Source organism: Carassius carassius, chromosome 45 (genome assembly GCF_963082965.1).
Source record: "Carassius carassius chromosome 45, fCarCar2.1, whole genome shotgun sequence".
Lineage (NCBI taxonomy): Eukaryota > Metazoa > Chordata > Actinopteri > Cypriniformes > Cyprinidae > Carassius > Carassius carassius.
In genome coordinates, this window is record NC_081799.1 from 6859570 (window position 1) to 6878661 (window position 19092).

The 19092-nt window shown below is 38.5% G+C and overlaps 1 protein-coding gene across 1 annotated transcript; it reads left to right on the top strand.

Annotated features, from left to right (window-relative positions):
* The first annotated feature begins 247 nt into the window (after nt 1-247).
* Nucleotides 248-18961, top strand: dbh (dopamine beta-hydroxylase (dopamine beta-monooxygenase)). The gene is made up of 12 exons (XM_059539102.1): nt 248-610; nt 2154-2300; nt 2633-2890; nt 3645-3821; nt 4951-5053; nt 5848-6014; nt 13537-13680; nt 15917-15955; nt 16239-16298; nt 17126-17253; nt 17701-17860; nt 18356-18961. The coding sequence occupies exons 1-12, from the start codon at nt 284-286 to the stop codon at nt 18488-18490; spliced, it is 1845 nt and encodes a 614-aa protein (XP_059395085.1). The 5' UTR covers nt 248-283; the 3' UTR covers nt 18491-18961.
* Nucleotides 18962-19092: the final 131 nt, after the last annotated feature.

The following is a 19092-nucleotide window of genomic DNA, read 5'->3' on the forward strand; positions in this document are numbered from 1 at the left end:
AAGTAGAGGCTGTCACAGGGTCGTGCTCTTAAAAGCCAGAGAGAGTCCACAGCCAGCAGAAGTGGACCAAGACGGGGACCAGTGGACATCTACCAACAGAGACATCAAACTTAAACCGGATCTGAAGTCAAGATAATAAAAAAACGACAGATATGACAAAGAACAACAGCAGAGGAATCAAGTGAGTGATACCAAAAAAAATCAAACAACTTGAGGTGAGAGAATATCTTCAGGAAAACCCAAAGAAGTCAAAAGGGCCTTCAAGCAGAAGACAACACAGGCAATGCGTCTTCTGAACAAAGACCTGCGCTTGCAAGACGTCACCCTCATGTACCTCACCGTTTTGGCCACTGTGGTGGTGCTCTTGGTGGCATCCTACCAGGCTCCTGCGGTCCACTCCAGACCTGCCCTGGCCTACCACATCCCCTTAGACCCCTCGGGTCAGATGGAGCTGTCCTGGAACATCAGCTATCCCACCCAGGAGGTCTATCTGGAGCTGAAAGTCAAAGAGCTTCACCATGGTGTTTTGCTGGGCATGTCCGATCGGGGAGAGCCCACAAATGCCGACCTGGTCCTTCTGTGGGATGACGGTCACAAATCCTATTTTGGGGTAAGAATAGTTTATACAATTTGATTTTATGATGGTTTTTGCTTTATGGTATTGCAAATCTGCTCCAGGGATGGTGGAGGATTATGTGCTTTTGCAAAATACGTGTTTGAGATGAGCAGAAAAATGATGCAACATAATGTAGCATCTTGTCAATATGAGGGTTTTTGTTTTTCGTAAAGACATAGTTCACACAAAAATGAAAATGTTATCATATGCATATATATATATATACATATGTGTGTGTGTCTCTTGCCTTAAAAATGTATTTTGTGTTTAACCAAAAGAAACATTAGTCATACAGGTTTGGAACAATAAGAAGTTGAGTAAATGATGTCAGAATTCAAATGTTTGGGTGAACTATTTAATAGGCTGCACTCAACTGGAGATTTTTGTTGTTGTTGAATAATGAACGACTGAAGACAAATTTCTTACCCCGGTGTCAGAGCAAGCTCTCTCTGTTACCCTTGAGTCTGAAAAGTCTTGGTTTCTGGATCTTGTTATGATTGCCCAGCTACAGTAGACACCCACACACACAGAGTTCTTGTTCAGTCGTGTAGTGCAATACTGCTTCCTAACATCGAGCTGAACAGCTCACGTCTGGGTTTTGCCTGCCGCACCCCAAATAAAGTGCTTGATATTAGAAGGTCATGTGTGTGTCATGGCCCACCTTCATTCATTATGCATGATTTATTTCATTATTTTGCCTTTGGACTGCACAGTTCGGTTTGTTTTGAATAAATGTTGTATGGCCAGCCGCTCAGCCTTCCTCCCACAGCGTTCGTCAAGAAGAGTTACAGACAGTGAGTCAAACACTGTAGGGCTGGGAAATGGCTGGCAAATTCAGCATATTAGAATGATTTCTGAAGGATCTTATATTAAATAATAGTTATAAAAGTGTTGTAAAAATATTTCGTAAAATTACTATTTTTACTGTATTTTTTATTGTATTAACTGTGACTTCTTATCTTACAATTCTGAATTCTTCTTGCAACTGTAAATTGTAAAAAGGTCAGAACTGCACGATATAAACTCAGAATGGCAAGATATAAATTCACAATTTAGAGAAAAAAGACAGAAATTGCAAGATATGAACTCACAATGGCCTCTAGACATTAATTCACAATTCTGAGGAAAAAAATCAGAATTGTGAGATATAAACTCACAAGTAAAAAAGAAAAAAACATAAGGAGAAAATAGTAGAAAAAAGATTGCAAGATATAAATGTAAAATTGCGAGAAATAAACTCCAAATTGTGAGCTATAAACTCTGACCCTTATTTTGCAAATTCCGAGTTTATACCTCACAATTCTGTTTAAATCTTGTAATTCTTTTCTTTTTCCCCACAGAATTTTGTCGTTCAGTTCAAACTTTTTCTTATAATTCTGACTTCTTTATATCAGAATTGTGAGGAAAAAAATCCACGATTACTTTATTTCGTGGCAGAGATGGTCTTCCATAAATAAAAGACGTAAAACATTTGAATGATATAGAGACATACGTGTAGTCAAAATGATGTTTTCATGATTGCATTTCATATTCTTAGGATGCTTGGAGTGACAATGAAGGCAGAGTGATGTTGGACACTCAGCAGGACTATGAGCTGCTGGAGACTCATCAGTCGACTGAAGGCTTCTTCCTGCTCTTCAAAAGAGCCTTCAGCACCTGCGACCCGCACGACTACATCATAGAGGTGCGGTAGTTAACAAATGAATCAGATAGAGAGGGTAGAGGTAGTACAAAGAGACATGTGGACAATAATACTGAGTCAGAAAATAATAGTATTGTTAATAGTATTGTTTCCTGGCATAAATGTTAAATGGAAGTGTTAGGTAAGAGACCAAATTAAATGTATATATAACCTCATATAATTCCAAACCAGTATTGTTTTCTTTTTTTCCCCCTGAAATACAAAACAAGATGTTTTGCAGAATGTTCAGGCTGCTCTTTTCCGCAGAATGAACATAGTTCTGGAAATACACCAAAGCGAATATAAATAATGACAAAAGGAATCCTTATTTCCAGGAAGGTACTGTGCACTTCCTCTACGGCATGCTGGAGCGGCCTATCTTATCTTTGCGAGAGCTCAACATATCCCGTCTCCAGCCTGGCGTCCAGCGAGTGCTGCTCCTGCGTCCAGATGCTCCGTCCCCTGCTCTCCCGAGAGATGTCCTCACGCTGGAGGTCCTGGCCCCTGACGTCATCATCCCCACTCAGGAAACCACTTACTGGTGCCACATCTATCAGCTCCCGCCCAATATGCCCAAGAACCACATTGTTATGGTAACCAGAAACTACATTTACAGTAACCTTTCTATGTGAACTTTCAGAGACATGATACCTATATATCTGGTGCATACGAGGTACTTTGACCAATTATAATGCTCTTCAGTAAAACACTTTTAGGGTGATGTAAGAACTGGATCTGAATATAATAAACACACTTAACACATTTTTGTTCTACGTACTATGCTGCTTTTGAATTTTTATTCTATTTAAAGACAAATTTCGGATAATTGCACAGCGTCTCAACTTTTTCTGTGAATCACACACAAGCATCTCGGTTTTAAGTCAAACATTTCTACAAAATATTTGGGTAACACTTTAGTATAGAGACCAATTCTCACTATTAACTAGTTGCTTATTAACTTGCCTATTACAAACAGTGGCTGTTTATTATAAAACACACATTCTGCATGACCATATTCTACATCCCTAATCCTACTCAATACCTAACTTAACAACTACCTTACTTACTAATTAATAAGCAGCAAGTTAGGAGTTTTCAGAGGCAAAAGTCGTAGTTATTAGTCAAATAATAGCAATAATTGGACCTAAAAATAAAGTGGGACATTTCCAAAAATCCATTTGAGGATTGTGAGTTCTTTTATGCTGCACAATGCACCTCTTTTTGTTCTTTTTTTGCACATTCTGAAGGAAAACTTTGTTTTTAACTTGTTTTCCTCTCCTTAATCAATTTACATGTCTTAATCTTGGTTATTAATGGTGAAAACAGACGACTCTTATTTTTTTGCAGTACGAGTCTGTGATCACTCCTGGTAATGAAGCCATCGTTCATCACATGGAAGTGTTTGAATGCTCTCCTCAGATGGAAACTGTGCCTCAATTCAGCGGCTCCTGCGATTCAAAGATGAAGCCCCGCAAACTCAATTACTGCCGACACGTTCTGGCTGCCTGGGCCATGGGAGCGGAGGTACGTGAACTACTGCATACTGCATTTACAATACATAGTACAGAATTATAATGATGGCTCATTCCAAAAATTCTGTTATAAGTAGCTTACTATGACATTCAAAACCTGTATGGCTTGCTTACTTCTGAAGAACATAAAAAGAGATATTTTGAAGAATGTTCATGCTGTTCTTTTCCTATAAAAGTATAGGATAACCAGGATGCCTCAAGCTCTAAAATAGACACAAAAGTTCTGTAAAATGACCATAAAAGTGGTCACATTTGCTATATATCAAGCCACTTAATTGCTTTATGTGAAGAAATGAGCCAAATGAAGGTCTTCCCCTTTTAGTTTAATAGTACTTTTATGGCTGTCCTTTCTGACTGTATGCTTTCAAAGTTTCATCATGAATCACATTGATAGAGGTCATCTTCTACATCAGATTCTCTCTCTTTAGCGTTAAGTTTGCGAGCTAAAAACAGAACATATGATTATGAACATCTTTAGAAGTCCATTTTAGGAGGCAAACATACAGATGGGCTTTATCTGTGCCAATTCGCCCACTCTAGGTAGGTGCCAGTCATGGTTTGAGCAGAGCTGTGAGCCAATCTGAAAGCAGAGGCGTCCTGATAAATCAGTTATGGAGCCAAGGACCGATGCCAAGCTCGGAGAGAGAGATAGAGAGAGAGAGACGGGCCTCCAATGAGATTGGATGGAGTAAAACAAACACAAATCATGTGTTCTGCTAGCTGCCAATGTCAAGCTGGAGAGATGAGATTATGTAGCAAAAATGAGATGTTTTTCTTCAGTAGATTGCAGTTTGTCTTTTAGTGGGGGAGTGGGTGAGAGCCAGGAGAGTGTGATAGAGAGAGAAGCGGGAATGGGGCGAGAAACTGGAGGTGGAAGTAGGAGTGTTATGTAAAGAGGTCTTCCACAAGTAAGTTTTAAAAGTAGATTGAACCTCTGGTTGTGATCTGTCATAGATCTACAAGGATTTTCTGGCTCTGACTGAGTCAGAGTTGGCATTAGCTTCTTGTGCATTGGCTCAAATATCTTTTAGCCTGCAAAGCATAAATCAGCAGCTACACTGCACCCCAATCAATCTTATTAAAGTTCATATAAAGTTCTGTATGTGTGTCTGTGCACGCAGCCATTCTTCTACCCTGCTGATGCTGGTTCGCCTCTGGGAGGAGAAGGTTCTTCTAGGTTCCTTCGGCTTGAAGTTCATTACCACAACCCTCTCCTTTTATCAGGTATCCATCACATAAAGTGTGTCAAAGATGCACTTCAGCCCAGTTGGCTAAGACTAGGTTCAGAATGGTGCATAACAGTATACACTATACACTGCTTACCAATCCTTAAAAACTAGCATGTGAAGTATTAGACATTATTTAAGAGTGCTAGAATGCTACATTGTTATCTCATGACCTCATTATGTATTTACTTCAGTTATCAAATAAAATGACTTATTTGACATTTTTAAATTACTTTTGTGTAATATGTCTCAATTTTTGTCAGCCTAAATAAATTAAGAAGGAGACAGTAGAAATTGTAAAATTTGTTTTAACAATACAGAAAGGTAATTTTTATATATAAAAAAATGTAACTATGAATGTGTGTGTGTGTGTGTGTGTATATATATATATATATACATTATTTATTTTTTAATAAAATCAGAATTCATAAATTTTGGTACAGAAATATATGTAAAAAACTTATATGGACAAAGTTTGGATGCATTTTATGCAAATGACTAACCTCAGGCCCTTGGTCACTAATTTATTACACTCTGAATTCTTTACTGTTAAAATGAAGTTAAGAACAAATTTTATTTATGTGAAACCTGTTCACATAAATAAGAATAATCCCTGCAGTTATTAGTGAATAAGCCAATTGTTTTCAGTTTTGTGCCTGTAGTTGATGAAACTGTGTGTGCAGAAATGCCCTAATGTTTTTGCCAATCTCTGTTCTGAACTTCTCATCAGGCCACTTCGTTTAATTTCTGAGTGCACATCTCGTCTTGACTCATTCTGTGTGTTTGTCACAGGACGGAGGGACTCCTCAGGCATTCGTTTGTGGTACACTCCATCTCTGAGGAGGTTTGACGCAGGCATCATGGAGCTGGGGCTAGTGTACACTCCTGTCATGGCCATTCCTCCCCGCCAGCCCTCTTTCCAGCTGACTGGCTACTGCACCGCCAAATGCACACAGACGGTCCGCGCGCCACACACACTCCTAAACACTGCACTTCACTCAAGCCAGCCGAATAAATTCAAGATGCAGCCAAAGCTGCTACATTCTGACTCTAAGATAAATCAAGTACATACAGCTCTGACTGCATTCAGCCTTCGAATTCAAATAAAACACTTTGAGTGGCTTCCTGAAAACAGATTAAGGAAAATATTCACCAATTACAAAATAGCAAGAGACTCCCCATTGAAAAAGAAAAACACTCTCATTTATGCTGTAATAAAAACCTCATTAACCAGCCCACAGTGGAAAAAGCCCATCATCTAGAGCAGTGGTTCCCAAACTTTTCCATTCCACGACCCACCTAGACAAGTGTAATATATTTCACGACCCACCAAAATATTAAAAAAAAAAAAAAAACAACGAGTGAAATTACTTTAAACCTAATCTTACTTAAAATTTTTATGACAGAAATTAAGTATTTAAGAAAAATAACCATTTTATTTTAGAGTACAACTGAAAATTTCACTACAAATTTACAAGTTTTAATTTTTGTTTACTGGCGTTAAAATATGTAGTGTCCATAAAAACGTGAAGCAGGCTCACTCCAGTGAAGTGTGATCTGCGCTGCTGTGTTTTGTTGCATTCATGATCCTTCCGTGTGTGTCGGCGAGAACGGAGCACAATCCAACACTTTTTTAGAAAAGCATAAGAAGCAAAGCAGAACTATCTAAAACAGTTTGGAGATTAAAATAATTGTGAAATAGGTAAAAAAAGACCGATTGAACCTTTTAATGACATTGCTCTGAGACCTTCAAAACACGCAACGCACACGGACTTAATTGCAATTTGAAAATCACACTAAGGATATTGCAGTTCATTATTAATGTTGGTGGGCTATATCGTTGTGATGAGTGGGTTCCCAGTTCCCGCCTCCTTCTTCCTGTGATTGTGAAGATTTTAATGTTTTACACTGGTGCCGAAGCCAGGGAGGAAGGAGGGGCGCGCTGCCGAAGATCCTTCGCCGCTGGGGTGAATCCGCAGTGCCATCGAGCAGGGCGAAGGAGTCTGCCGCCGAGGGTGCTCGATGTGGTGGGCTGGAGTGAGTTGCCGGGGGGGGGGGGGGGGGCGAACTCACTCCAGCCCACCGCCTCGATGACTCCTTCGTGGAAAGAGGTGGGAACCGGCGGACAATCAAACAAAGTTTTAATAACCAAATAAACACAAAACAGCGCGACAGCCCCTCTCGGATGACTGCCGTGCACAAATAAAAAACAAACACAAAATAAAACCCAGGCCTGGTCCTCTCTCGTCCTTCACTGTCATCGCTCCTCTTTTGTATCTTTCCGATCTCCTCCGTGGTTCTTGAGACCGGTGAGTGTTGCTCATTTCCCAATCACTCCACTATGGGGTTAGAATTGTTGCTTTATTCCAAATAAATAGATTATGATCCACAAATAAATGTAACAAGATTCACAAAAATATATCAAATTCACAAATAAATGTACAGAGTTTCACAAAAAAATATAAAACTCACAAATAAATAAAATGAGATTTGCAAATAAAAAAAAATATATTTACAAATGTGTTTAATGTCACAAACACAACTCTACCTGGTATTTATTTGTGAACCGCTGTCTGTGCATTTGTAAATCACTGCACGCATTTGTGGATCGGTTCCTGTGCATTTGTGGATTTGAAACACTTCTAGCGTCGACGTGCAGATAAATCCACAAATAAGTGGACTCCACCCACCGTTTACTCAAGCCAATCAAATAACGGCCACATTGAGCTGACCAATCGTAGCACGTTATCGCTTCAACCAATCACGTTTTGGCTTAAATCCGGGGGGGCGTCTTGCCTGATCGGCCATGTTGTGCGTACTTGTCTGTAACGTTACTTGTGGACTTGTGAAATGTCATCAGTCGCTGCCCAAGTACTGTTTCCCTTTTCAAAGTTCACATCTAGCCAAGTCCAGTTCAAATCCCCGGATGTGTTCTTGCTCCGCTCCTTTTACCGAGGATGCATGGAGAGGTGACTTGTGCGGACTTGATACGGGCCATAACCCAGAATTCAGCTCGAACCAGGTTAGCATCAATGGCGGAGGAGAAAACTCACAACTGTAAGTTATACATTTCGAAATACTATTGTTGTTTTATCACAAAATGTAACGTAGTTCTAAGAGCTTTGATGCCAGAATGTTGTTTAAACTTCAAAGCTACCGTCGAATTTTAAGGAACTATTTGAAAATTTGCTCAGACGATTTCGTTACGAGTTGAAAAGTAGCCTAACCCTCGGCAAGTCCTCCTAAAAAGTAGCTAGGCCCTGTAACATTTTGTAAAATATGGGGCTGCCTGTGTTGATTCTGTAGTGGATAAACATTTGATATATTTTGCTTTGGGTATATCTAATGGGCAATTGTTTTGCCTGAGGGAAAAGTTTCCTAACTAACGTTTGCCTAACGATACTTATATCAAATGCAAACCTTATTTTAGAGTGCGCTTGTCATTTTAACCAAATAGTTTGCTTGTCTTTATTTACATTTTTTTTTACAAATTCTTTTATAATTGTATTATTTTTCATCAACTTAAATTAAGCATTATTTTTTATCAAGGGACTGCTGAGGAAACTCGGGCCTTGATAGAGTGGCGGGCGGCCAACGAAAGGCTTTTCACCGGGAGGCGCAATTCCTCCAAAAGTTGATGGGAGTGAGTATTCATTTTGAGTGCTTGTATAATTCCCTGCATGTCTGAAGGTTTGGAGCTAGATTTGGACAGTCTTCATCCATAAGAATGAATACGTTATTGAAGTGGAATCATGTAAATCTTTATGGGTTTGTTTTGCCTATAGGCATTTTGTTCCACTTCTGGTTTGGCCATAACTGCCAAACAGGCAAAGAAAAAATTGAATAACCTAAAAGATAAATACAAGGTAATCTGCCTGTTTCTCTACTTTCTGTTACTGAAAGAGGCTTACCAAGATGTGTGTAAAGACTTTCCGGTCATATTTGAAACCTAACATAGATGCATTGGCCCTTACATTTTATTTTGTAAAATGTAGTTTACTCCGTTTACATTGTTTACTCTGAGACTGTAAAAAGAATAGTTCACCCCAAAATGAACATTCTGCCATTCACCTACAATTTTAAGTTGTTTCACACCTGTATACACTATTTATTTATTCTTTTTTTTTTTTTTTTTTGCTTTACACAAAGGAAGAATATTTGTAACCTAAGAGTTCTGGGGCACCACTGACATGTGTAATTTTTTGGTGCCTCAAACTGTTAGGTTACAAAAATTCTTAAGAATATCTTCCTCTGTGTAGAGCAAAAATAAAAAATGTCTAAAAGTGTGGAACAACGTGAGGTGAGAACATGACAGCATTTTGCTTTATTTCAGGAGCTTAGGGACCCACCCACAGGAAAAGGGGTAGAGGCCGGTAGTGTGACTGCTGCCACCTGGCAGTGGTACACTGCAATGGATGCTGCACTCGAGTTGTTGCATCAAACCCACTGCCACTACAGGTGGCTCAGTCAGCACACCAGGTTCAGCCCCTTCTGTGGAAGCCAGGAGTAGCCAGCAGTCAAGAAAGAGGCGACGGGACAGCCAGGCTCTTCTTTAGTTTCTAAAAGAACAGGCAGAGAGGGAAGAGGAGAGGGAGAGAGAAGCATTGGCGAGAGAAGAGGAGAGAGAGAGGGCAGCAACAGCCAGAGCAGAGACATATTTCTCTTTTAGAAAAACTTAATAAATTCTAAATTAATGTTGTATTTAATGATAAATGATTTTATATAGATTATTTGAATAAAAAAAAATAAAAATGAATGTTTCAATTTCAACCCTGGCAAATCATTGTTATAGCAACAGTGTATTCTTTATATTTACAACAAAAACACAAATAATATAAAATAATGTAATATCCAATGTCTATAGTGGTATACAATTATTTACAATCATGCAGTTAAATCTCAAGAAGAACATACCAACATTAAGAAAACGTATAAATGTATCTATACCCATCTACTTGCACATTTATTCATACCTATCTTTCTAATTAATGTCATAGCTATTTCAACTGTTTATGTTGCTCTTTTAATGAACATGACAACATCTGGAAAGGTTTACTGTCTAGATGTAGTACTGTTCAGTTAGACACCCAGGCAGTTCCACGGGAGAAGAAAGCTGAGCAGCCAGACGTCCTCGGAGATGGTTCCCTGATAGGTCCCTCTCACCCACTGCTGCATTCTCACCATCTTCGCTGTCTTCTTGTCCTTGGCTTTCCTCCTCCTCCTCCAAGAGATCACCTCCCATCACACAGATGTTGTGGAGGATACAACAGGCACCAATCACCTTTGGGGCGAACAGTGGCCTGATCTCTAGGGCCCGCAAGAAAATTGCACGCCAGTGAGTTTTTAACATCCCAAAAGTGCGCTCGATGATGTTCCGTGCTTGTGCATAATGCCTGTTGTATCGGGCTTCAACTTGGCCTGTTAATCAAAAATCGTGTAGAAAATGTGTAGTGTATTGCAAATTCATAACAGTAAAAATTTGGTTTATCGTGTGTGTGTGTCTGTCTGTCTGACATAAAAAAAGTGTTCTTACTTGCGACAGGCTGGCGGTATGGGGTCATGATTGCAATAGGATGCTGCAAGCAAGGGTATCCCCCATCTCCCAAAAGATAGTATCCAGCTGGTGAATACAAAGCCTGATGGTACCTTGGTGATCTGCGCAGCACAAGGGCATCCTGTACAGAGCCTGGATTGCCAATATACACATCTATAAATATGCCTTTAGCATCACAGGTGCCCTGTAGAATGATGGAAGGGAAGATCTTTCTATTTATGTAGCATCTTTTTTGTGGCATTGCAGGAGGAACAATCCTGATGTGGCACCAGCAGCACAGCGGAATGCCTCATGGCCAGCAAGGCCCCCCACCTCATCCATTTCCTCTGCTTTTGGAAAATGAATAATTTTGTGGAGGATGGTCATCATCTCCTCCACAACATTGTGAACAGTCCTACAAACTGTTGAAAGTGGCATGCTGAAGTCATCTGATGTGACCCTGTAGGATGCTCCACAGGCAAGCCAATAAACCGTAACAAGTACTTCAATTTCACGGCTCCATCCATGGGCTTTTTGACGGGGCAGCATCTGTACCAGCATGTTGATGCTGATCCTGGAGAGCCTGAAAGCTGCCTTTAAATCCTCTCCAGAAAAAAACTTGACCAGGATTGGTACCTGGTCATTGATCTGTGAATACCTGCGAGTGGGACTTTGTTCCTGTTAAAATATATAGATAATATATTAAGAATGTTTTTACTTTTGTTGTATTATGTATTTGTTATATGTATTGCTTTTAAAAAGTTGTTACTATATGTACTGTCGTTGCATTGTATTTATTATATTTTTGGATTTAATATAAGCTATATACTCAGTTGTTTTAAGGATTTTGTCTAAAATTTACTAAAATCTGCCATAATTAAATCTCCCTCTAACATTTGCTCTTTTCGTGAAGTATTTCTTTATACTCTATTTCGGTTTCATTCATTTATTGATAAGCTCTAGCACAACATTCATCCCAGAGTCTAAAAGTTGTAGCCTATATGATTATTATAGATATTAAATTGTCCTGTTTGTGTTAATGCAGTAATATGATGTGCACCTAGCTATATAAAGATGATAAACTATAAACTTATTTGAGCACCACAAAGACAAATAAAAGGTGTGTGAAGTGTAAGCTAGTTAATTTAAATGTTATCAACTGTCAAACCTATTGTACTTGTCAGTTTATTTGGTATACTGAAAAATCTAATGTTGTCTCATTACATCCCTGCAATAGTTTACATAACTTTTTGTGAGATAGTACTTTGTAGTCTGTTGATAGGGTGCCTATATGATACATTATAATAAATTTTTATTATGACTTTTCATTTGGATATACCTAACTAAGTCCACATAAGTATATGGGCAGTTTATGAAGAAAGAATAATTAGAAAAACGTACAATGCTAGAGAGACATGCTAATATGGCACGTCTCTTCGCCATCCTCCGCTGCATCCTGGCTTTTCTTTGAAGGATTCGTCTCCTCCGTTCGGCAGCCTCCTCTTCAGCATCTTGATAAATAGCAATTGCAATGGCAATCCTAAGCTGTTCCATTTTGATTTACACTTATTTACAATTGATTTACACTTTTCAACCGTATTATTTAAATTGTAGCTGAGTGGGTTTATTGCTAGATTGTTCTTAATGAAAAGAGGCAGTTGTTTCCACATATTTTATTTATTTTGAACGACGTAAATATAATCACAGTATTAATGTTACCTGAACCACATATTAATGTTTAATAGTTTTTAAAATAAAAAAGAGACAGTCGTTTAATATTATATTCAATTTCATTATAAATATAAAGTGAAAATAATCAGAGTAGGTAAATATTAGTTTTTTAATACTAATATATTTAATATATTGAAAATAAAAAAGAAGTTAATTCAAGTAAAACATGCATGCTGAGTGAAGCTATCAAGTACGCTGCCGTTCCATTTGTAGAATGACTGGACTCGCGTCCTCCCGTCCTCGAGAGTTCGTTCTTCTGAGTCCAACTTGGCATGTCCAAACTCGGAAGGACGGAAGTCCAGACTCTGCGAACTTGGTATTGAGAAATGCCCTGACTGTCTGTTGTTGGTCTCAAGTTCGGTGTCTATTCCCGCAGTTCCCCTGGCTGTAAGCCAAAACGTGATTGGTTGAAGCGATAACGTGCTACGATTGGTCAGCTCAATGTGGCCGTTATTTGATTGGCTTGAGTAAACGGTGGGTGGAGTCCACTTATTTGTGGATTTATCTGCACGTCGACGCTAGAAGTGTTTCAAATCCACAAATGCACAGGAACCGATCCACAAATGCGTGCAGTGATTTACAAATGCACAGACAGCGGTTCACAAATAAATACCAGGTAGAGTTGTGTTTGTGACATTAAACACATTTGTAAATATATTTTTTTTTATTTGCAAATCTCATTTTATTTATTTGTGAGTTTTAATTTTTTTTGTGAAACTCTTTATATTCATTTGTGAATTTGATATATTTTTGTGAATCTCGTTACATTTATTTGTGGATCATAATCTATTTATTTGGAATAATGCAACAATTCTAACCCCATACTCCACCGGCCTAGCTCTGTTCCCATGGCACTAGGCCCCGCCCCACTCGTCACATTCGTGCAGCCCTAGACTGAACTGTGTTAGTGTCTGTGTGTCATTGAAACGCAAAATTAGCTGCAGCCAAGTGACTTTGTGCGACCCACCTTGTTCCATTCCGTGACCCACGAGTGGGTCGCGACCCACAGTTTGAAAACCCCTGATCTAGAGAAATAATGTAAAAAATATTGTTATGTAACTGAATGATAGTTCAAATCATGTGGCTTGTTGAGGCAAATCATGCAAAAATGTGATCACTCAGAACACCCTGGCATTAAAATCACTCACATTTTCTTCATAAAATATCAAAATATAGTTCACGTATGAATTATTGAAGCTGTGTTTTCTGTCCTGCAGGCTCTTCCTGTAGGTGGTATACACATCTTTGCGTCCCAGCTGCACACTCATCTGGCTGGACTCGGGGTGAGGACCGTCCTGGTACGAGGAGGCAGAGAGGTGGAAGTGGTACAGGAGGACAAACATTTCAGCACTCATTACCAGGTATTACCAAGTTTTGTCACACTTTAAAGTCCCATTTTTGCCATTAACTGACTTTTGCTTCAATAAACTGATAATTTACTGCTTATTAATAGTTAGTAAGTTAATTGTTAAGTTTAGGTATTATATAGGATTAGGGATGTAGAATATGGTCATGCAGAATGTGTGCTTGATAAGTACTAATAAACCGTCCATATGTTAATAATAAGCATGCTAATAAGCAACTAGTTCATAATGAGGATTGGTCTCTATACTAAAGTGTTACTCCAAGTTTAAGTTTGGGCTATTAAAGGGTTAGTTCACCCAAAAGTGAAAATTCTGTCATTAATTATGCACCCTTATGTTGTTTCAAACCTGTAAGACCTTTGTTCATCTTCGGAACAAAATGTAAGATATTTTTGATGAAATCCGAGAGCTTTCTGACCCTCCCATAGACAGCAAGGCATCTGAAATATTCCCAGGCTCAGAAACGTAGTAAGGACAACATTGAAATAGTCCATGTGACAGTGGTTCAAGCTTAATTTTATGAAGCTATGAGAATACTTTTTGTGAACAAAGAAAATGAAAATAACGACTTTATTCAACAATTCTTCTCCTCCAAATCACGTATTCTGCCATTATGGAGAGTATCAAGATGCATACACGTGTGTGTAAAATTAAGCTTGAACCACTGTCACATGGACTATTTTACCGATGCCCTACATTTCTGGGTCTGTGAACATTTCAGTTGCATTGCTGTCTATGGGAGGGTCAGAAAGCTCTCGGATTTCATCCAAAATATCTTAATTTGTATTCCGAAGATGAACGAAGGTCTTACAGGTTACAGGAACGACATGAAGATGAGTAATTAATGATATTTCACCTCAAATTTCATTTTCCTTGTTTTATTGTGCATAATTCATTATAACCCTACCACTGAAACAACTCTTTTTCTACTGACATCATCAAGCCCTCAAATTTTTCAGCCAATCACACAGAGACCACACCCACCAACGACATCATTTTGGAATGATGTTCACAATCCAAATCACTTCCCAATCTATTAAATCAAGAGTTTCTTGCTACATTTAGTATGGAAGTCCATTTCTACCACTGAATAAAAAATGTATTCTGACATTTTCCTCAGAATTGTGAGATATAAACTCGCAACTGAAGATGAAGTTTATATCTCGCAAATCTGACGTTATAACACGAGCTTTGTCAGAATTGTGAGATATAAACTTGCAATTCTGAGAAAATATCAGACTTTTTTCCCTCAGAATTGGACTTTATAATGGCAAGTTCATATCGCACAATTTCTGCGAAAAAAGTCAGAACTGTGAGATATAATCTAGCAATTGTGAGAAAAAAGTCTTAATTGTGAGATAAAAGATAAAATTTTTTTTTTTTTTCAGCGGCAGAAACGTGCTTCCATAATTTCATGAACAAGTCACATGACGGAAGTGAAATGTTGACTTTAAAATACACTGTACATTTACGCTACCAGTCAATTACCAAGGATGCATTTATTAGATAAAAACAACAACAATTTTGTGAAATATTTTAAGTTTAAAATAACTGTTTTATATTGTAAAATGTAATTTATTCCTGTGATCAAAGCTGTATTTTCAGCATAATTTACTCCAGTCATCAGTGTCACATGACCCTTCAGAAATCATTCTAATAGGCTGATTATTTTTAACTGCTCACCATTAATTTTCAGCTCTTTTGCAGCTGGCTTCAATACTTTTAAAGTAAATGTGTCCCTTTCAGTCTCTCAGTCGATATGAATGCAGTCTTTGACAGTTTCAGATGAAGTACAGCATGTCACACTGCGACACACTGCTCACGGCTTGAGACGTGTCAACTACCCACGATTCCCTGCGGTGTACCTGAACACTTGATGCTTCTGTCACTCCCACACCATTTTATCATGCTCACACACACAGTCGTATAATAAAAATCCCTAAATGAAATACATGTAAACATGAAGTGGTTTATTTTTGTGCTGCCTTTTGAATATTACCATATTATTTTAGATACGTACCATGGCTTTAAAATACCAGGGCTATCATGTAAATTGCCATCTGCTGCACTGACTGTACTATAGTACCTCAGTACCACAAAAACACCGACCTGACACGATCCTAGGATGCTGTGTACGGATATATCCGGTTTTGGTTCATATACTACATACATTAAAAAGAAAACTCAAGAAAAAGCAAATACTAACATTTGTAACCTCTCCCTTTCTGTGCAGATTATCCGTGTTTTGAGGAAGATGGTGACTGTTTTGCCAGTAAGTTTCTCGTCACACATGTAAAAGCTGAAGTGTGTTTAGATGAGAGACAGAGAGACTCTGCAGACGTTACAGGAAATGCCTGGAGCCAGCAAGACACCAACAAAAGCACAGATCTGCTGCATTTAGACAGTCAATACCAGCACCCACACACGGCTGAGCCTGCCAATTTAATGCTAACCTGCCAAGAGACATTCATTCTAGCACGTTCTACAAATAGCTGAGTGCTAAACCCCATCTGATCATGTGCGAACGCTGCTTTGTGCTTTTGTCTACCCCACAGGGCGACGCTCTCGTCACTAAGTGCTCGTACAACACTGAAGACAGGAACAAAGTTACCATGGTAAGTCCAACACTGCTCAGCAGATCCCTTGTCAGTTTCTCATTTAACAAATGATTTAATAAATCACTTTTTTTGTCATATCTCAGCTTTTTTCTTTTATTGTCCCCAAGGTAAATGTTTAAAATATACTTATGCATCACCTTATTAAATATGCAATTTTGAATATATTACATAAAACCAAATAAGACTTTTATTTTTAAATACATGTTTGTGTGAATTTTTTTTTTTATGTGATCAACTTATCAATGCTTGGTAAATCTGACCCTTTTGCCAGTCGCTCATTTAATAAATAATTTAATAATAAAACACATTTATGTGCCTTTTATTTCCCCCTTAAAAAGAAAAATGCCAAGGAAGATAAGTTTTTCCAAATAAAATGAAATAAAAACTTACTAAGGTAACCCTTAGCAGTGTTACCTATTGTGAAACATGAATTATTACTTTTATATTATGAACCAAAAGTTGGCACAAATATACCAGGAAACATCCATTTTAGTTATTTTATGGCAAGAAATTTTACAAGGTCAAAATTTAAAGTACAAAATAGTACCCATAGTACCTCCACCTTAAAGCAATGGATCCCCCCAAAAAGGATACCCCCCCCATGTCTTTCCAAACCTGTATGATTTTTCTTCTGTAAAAGTAAAAGAGGACTGGCCCCATCAAGCTCCAAAATGACAGGTTAAAAGCCTCAAATCCAGTCTGTACAATATGTATGTTACATTCAAAGTCTTCTAAAGCTAGTGTGAATGAGAGATTTATGGAAGAAAGAGATTTTAGCCACTATTCACTTCAAATCCAGTGGTTTTATTTTCTCTTTTCTGCAGGGGGGTTTTGGGATCATGGAAGAAATGTGTGTGAATTACGTCCATTATTACCCCCGCACACAGCTGGAGCTGTGCAAGAGCCACGTGGACACAGATTACCTGCAGAAATACTTCAGTCTCATCAACAGGTGCAAATATCTGAGAAAAAAACTTTCCTAAACCACCAAAAACAGCAAACATGACCCTCCTGTACGAGGGTCTAACTCGTCCCAGACAGTCATTAGCTCTCACCGCTCTGACCCAGTCAGCCTCCAACAACAAAAACCAGCGCGTATGAAAACTAATATCTGCCTGAGGACAAGAGGAATGCTTTCATTTCCTCTACGAAATCAGACGGAAAAAACAGAAATAGGTTTTCCTCAGCAATGACTAAAACAAAGAAAGGCAGATGACATTCGTATTCATCCATTTTGCACTGGCAAATTGCATTTTTCCATCTAAAAAAATAAAAATAACAAATCACAATGCTGTAGTGGAATAAAGTGGATTATGAAAGTGGGTTCGTGGCCATGGAACTGAATTACCACCTTATGAGGTGAACAATTAAAAGTCTGATTTTATTGTCCTCTCTGTAGGTTTCAAGGACGTGAGAGTTGCAGTTGTCCCGGGACTACGGTGGAAGAGCAGTTCTCCTCGCTGTCCTGGGACGGCTTCAGCGGGGAGGTGCTGAACTCCCTCTACCTCACCTCCCCAATCTCAATGCACTGCAACCAGTCCACTGCTGAGCTCTTTCCTGTAAGCACAACATTAAACCACCCTTTCACCATCTCTGATCAATGACAGACCACAAGTCTTTTATTTCCAGAGTAATTCAGATGCATTCAATTATTTGCAGCTAGACTCTAATCGTCCAAACAGATGTGACATAGTCTAAACTTTGAGTGCATGGTGAGAATTATTGCAACACAGTGTGTTGCCAGATTGGAAATGTTGATGTTTTGTACCAGAAGTTTCTAATTATTGTACACGAGTCATACATAAAAAACAGAAGATAAATACAGCTATTTATCAACCAATATCTTTATGACACGACCTGCAAATTAGCACAGTAGATAAAAAACTTAGTGAGAAGGTCTAAACGCTGTCGCTGTTACCGGAAGCCTGAGGTGTCTGCGATCATAAAATTTGCCAATTAACATCCTTTTTTTAAATTATTGATCATACTTAGGTCAAAATGATCATAATAACATTACAGCATCTCGCTTAATGGTAAGTTCTCTTGTCTTTTAGGGTGAATGGGAGCATCAGGAGATACCGGTGGTGACGGAGGCGCTCCAGAGAGCCCCGTACCCGTGTGAATTAAGCCGTCGAGCGTCCTCTGAGAACAACAACCCTACAGAGGTCGAGCCCGACAGCAGCGTCTGATGCCCACACATGCATCCGACTCCCGCTGAGCTCAACCTTTACCGCTCTCATGCTGCAGCCTGGAAGATGTGTGCTTCAGAGTGATCACATCAAATCAATTACCCAAGCACTGTTTTGTGTTTAGATTACGGTTACATTACTGTTATGTGGGAAGGTGCTGTGTAGTGGAAATAGGAACAGCATTTTTAAGGATGATTGTGTAGTACACAATGAATACCATCTACTTTTTTTTAAATAGTAAGCAAAATAGTGAGCAATTATGCAATGATAAACATTTCAAATAGTAGCATGCTAAATTGTCTTAGGACCTCATTTAATTCTTGCTTCCACGAGTGTCATACCATTACATCTTAAAAATAAAAACGACCATTTTAAATAACTATTCTGAATTTAGTTTTGTTTGTGGTATTATTTACTGTTCTTCCTCCACACTGGATTTGAGTGCAATGCATTGTGGGATATTTTTCCAAAGCATTTATACTGTACACTTGAGCTACTAAATCTGACAAAATATGTAGTGTGCATCCAATTTCAAAGTTTGGCATCGGTAAGATTTTTCTAATGTTTTTAAACATCAACATTAAATTACTATTATTAGTATG

Excerpts from the sequence above, each read along its gene's own strand:
- dbh (XM_059539102.1), top strand. The coding sequence starts at position 284 with ATGCGTCTTCTGAACAAAGACCTGCGCTTGCAAGACGTCACCCTCATG. Across the intron at positions 2,891-3,644 it reads CCAAGAACCACATTGTTATG|TACGAGTCTGTGATCACTCC; the intron begins GTAACCAGAAAC and ends ATTTTTTTGCAG. Across the intron at positions 13,681-15,916 it reads ATTTCAGCACTCATTACCAG|ATTATCCGTGTTTTGAGGAA; the intron begins GTATTACCAAGT and ends CTTTCTGTGCAG.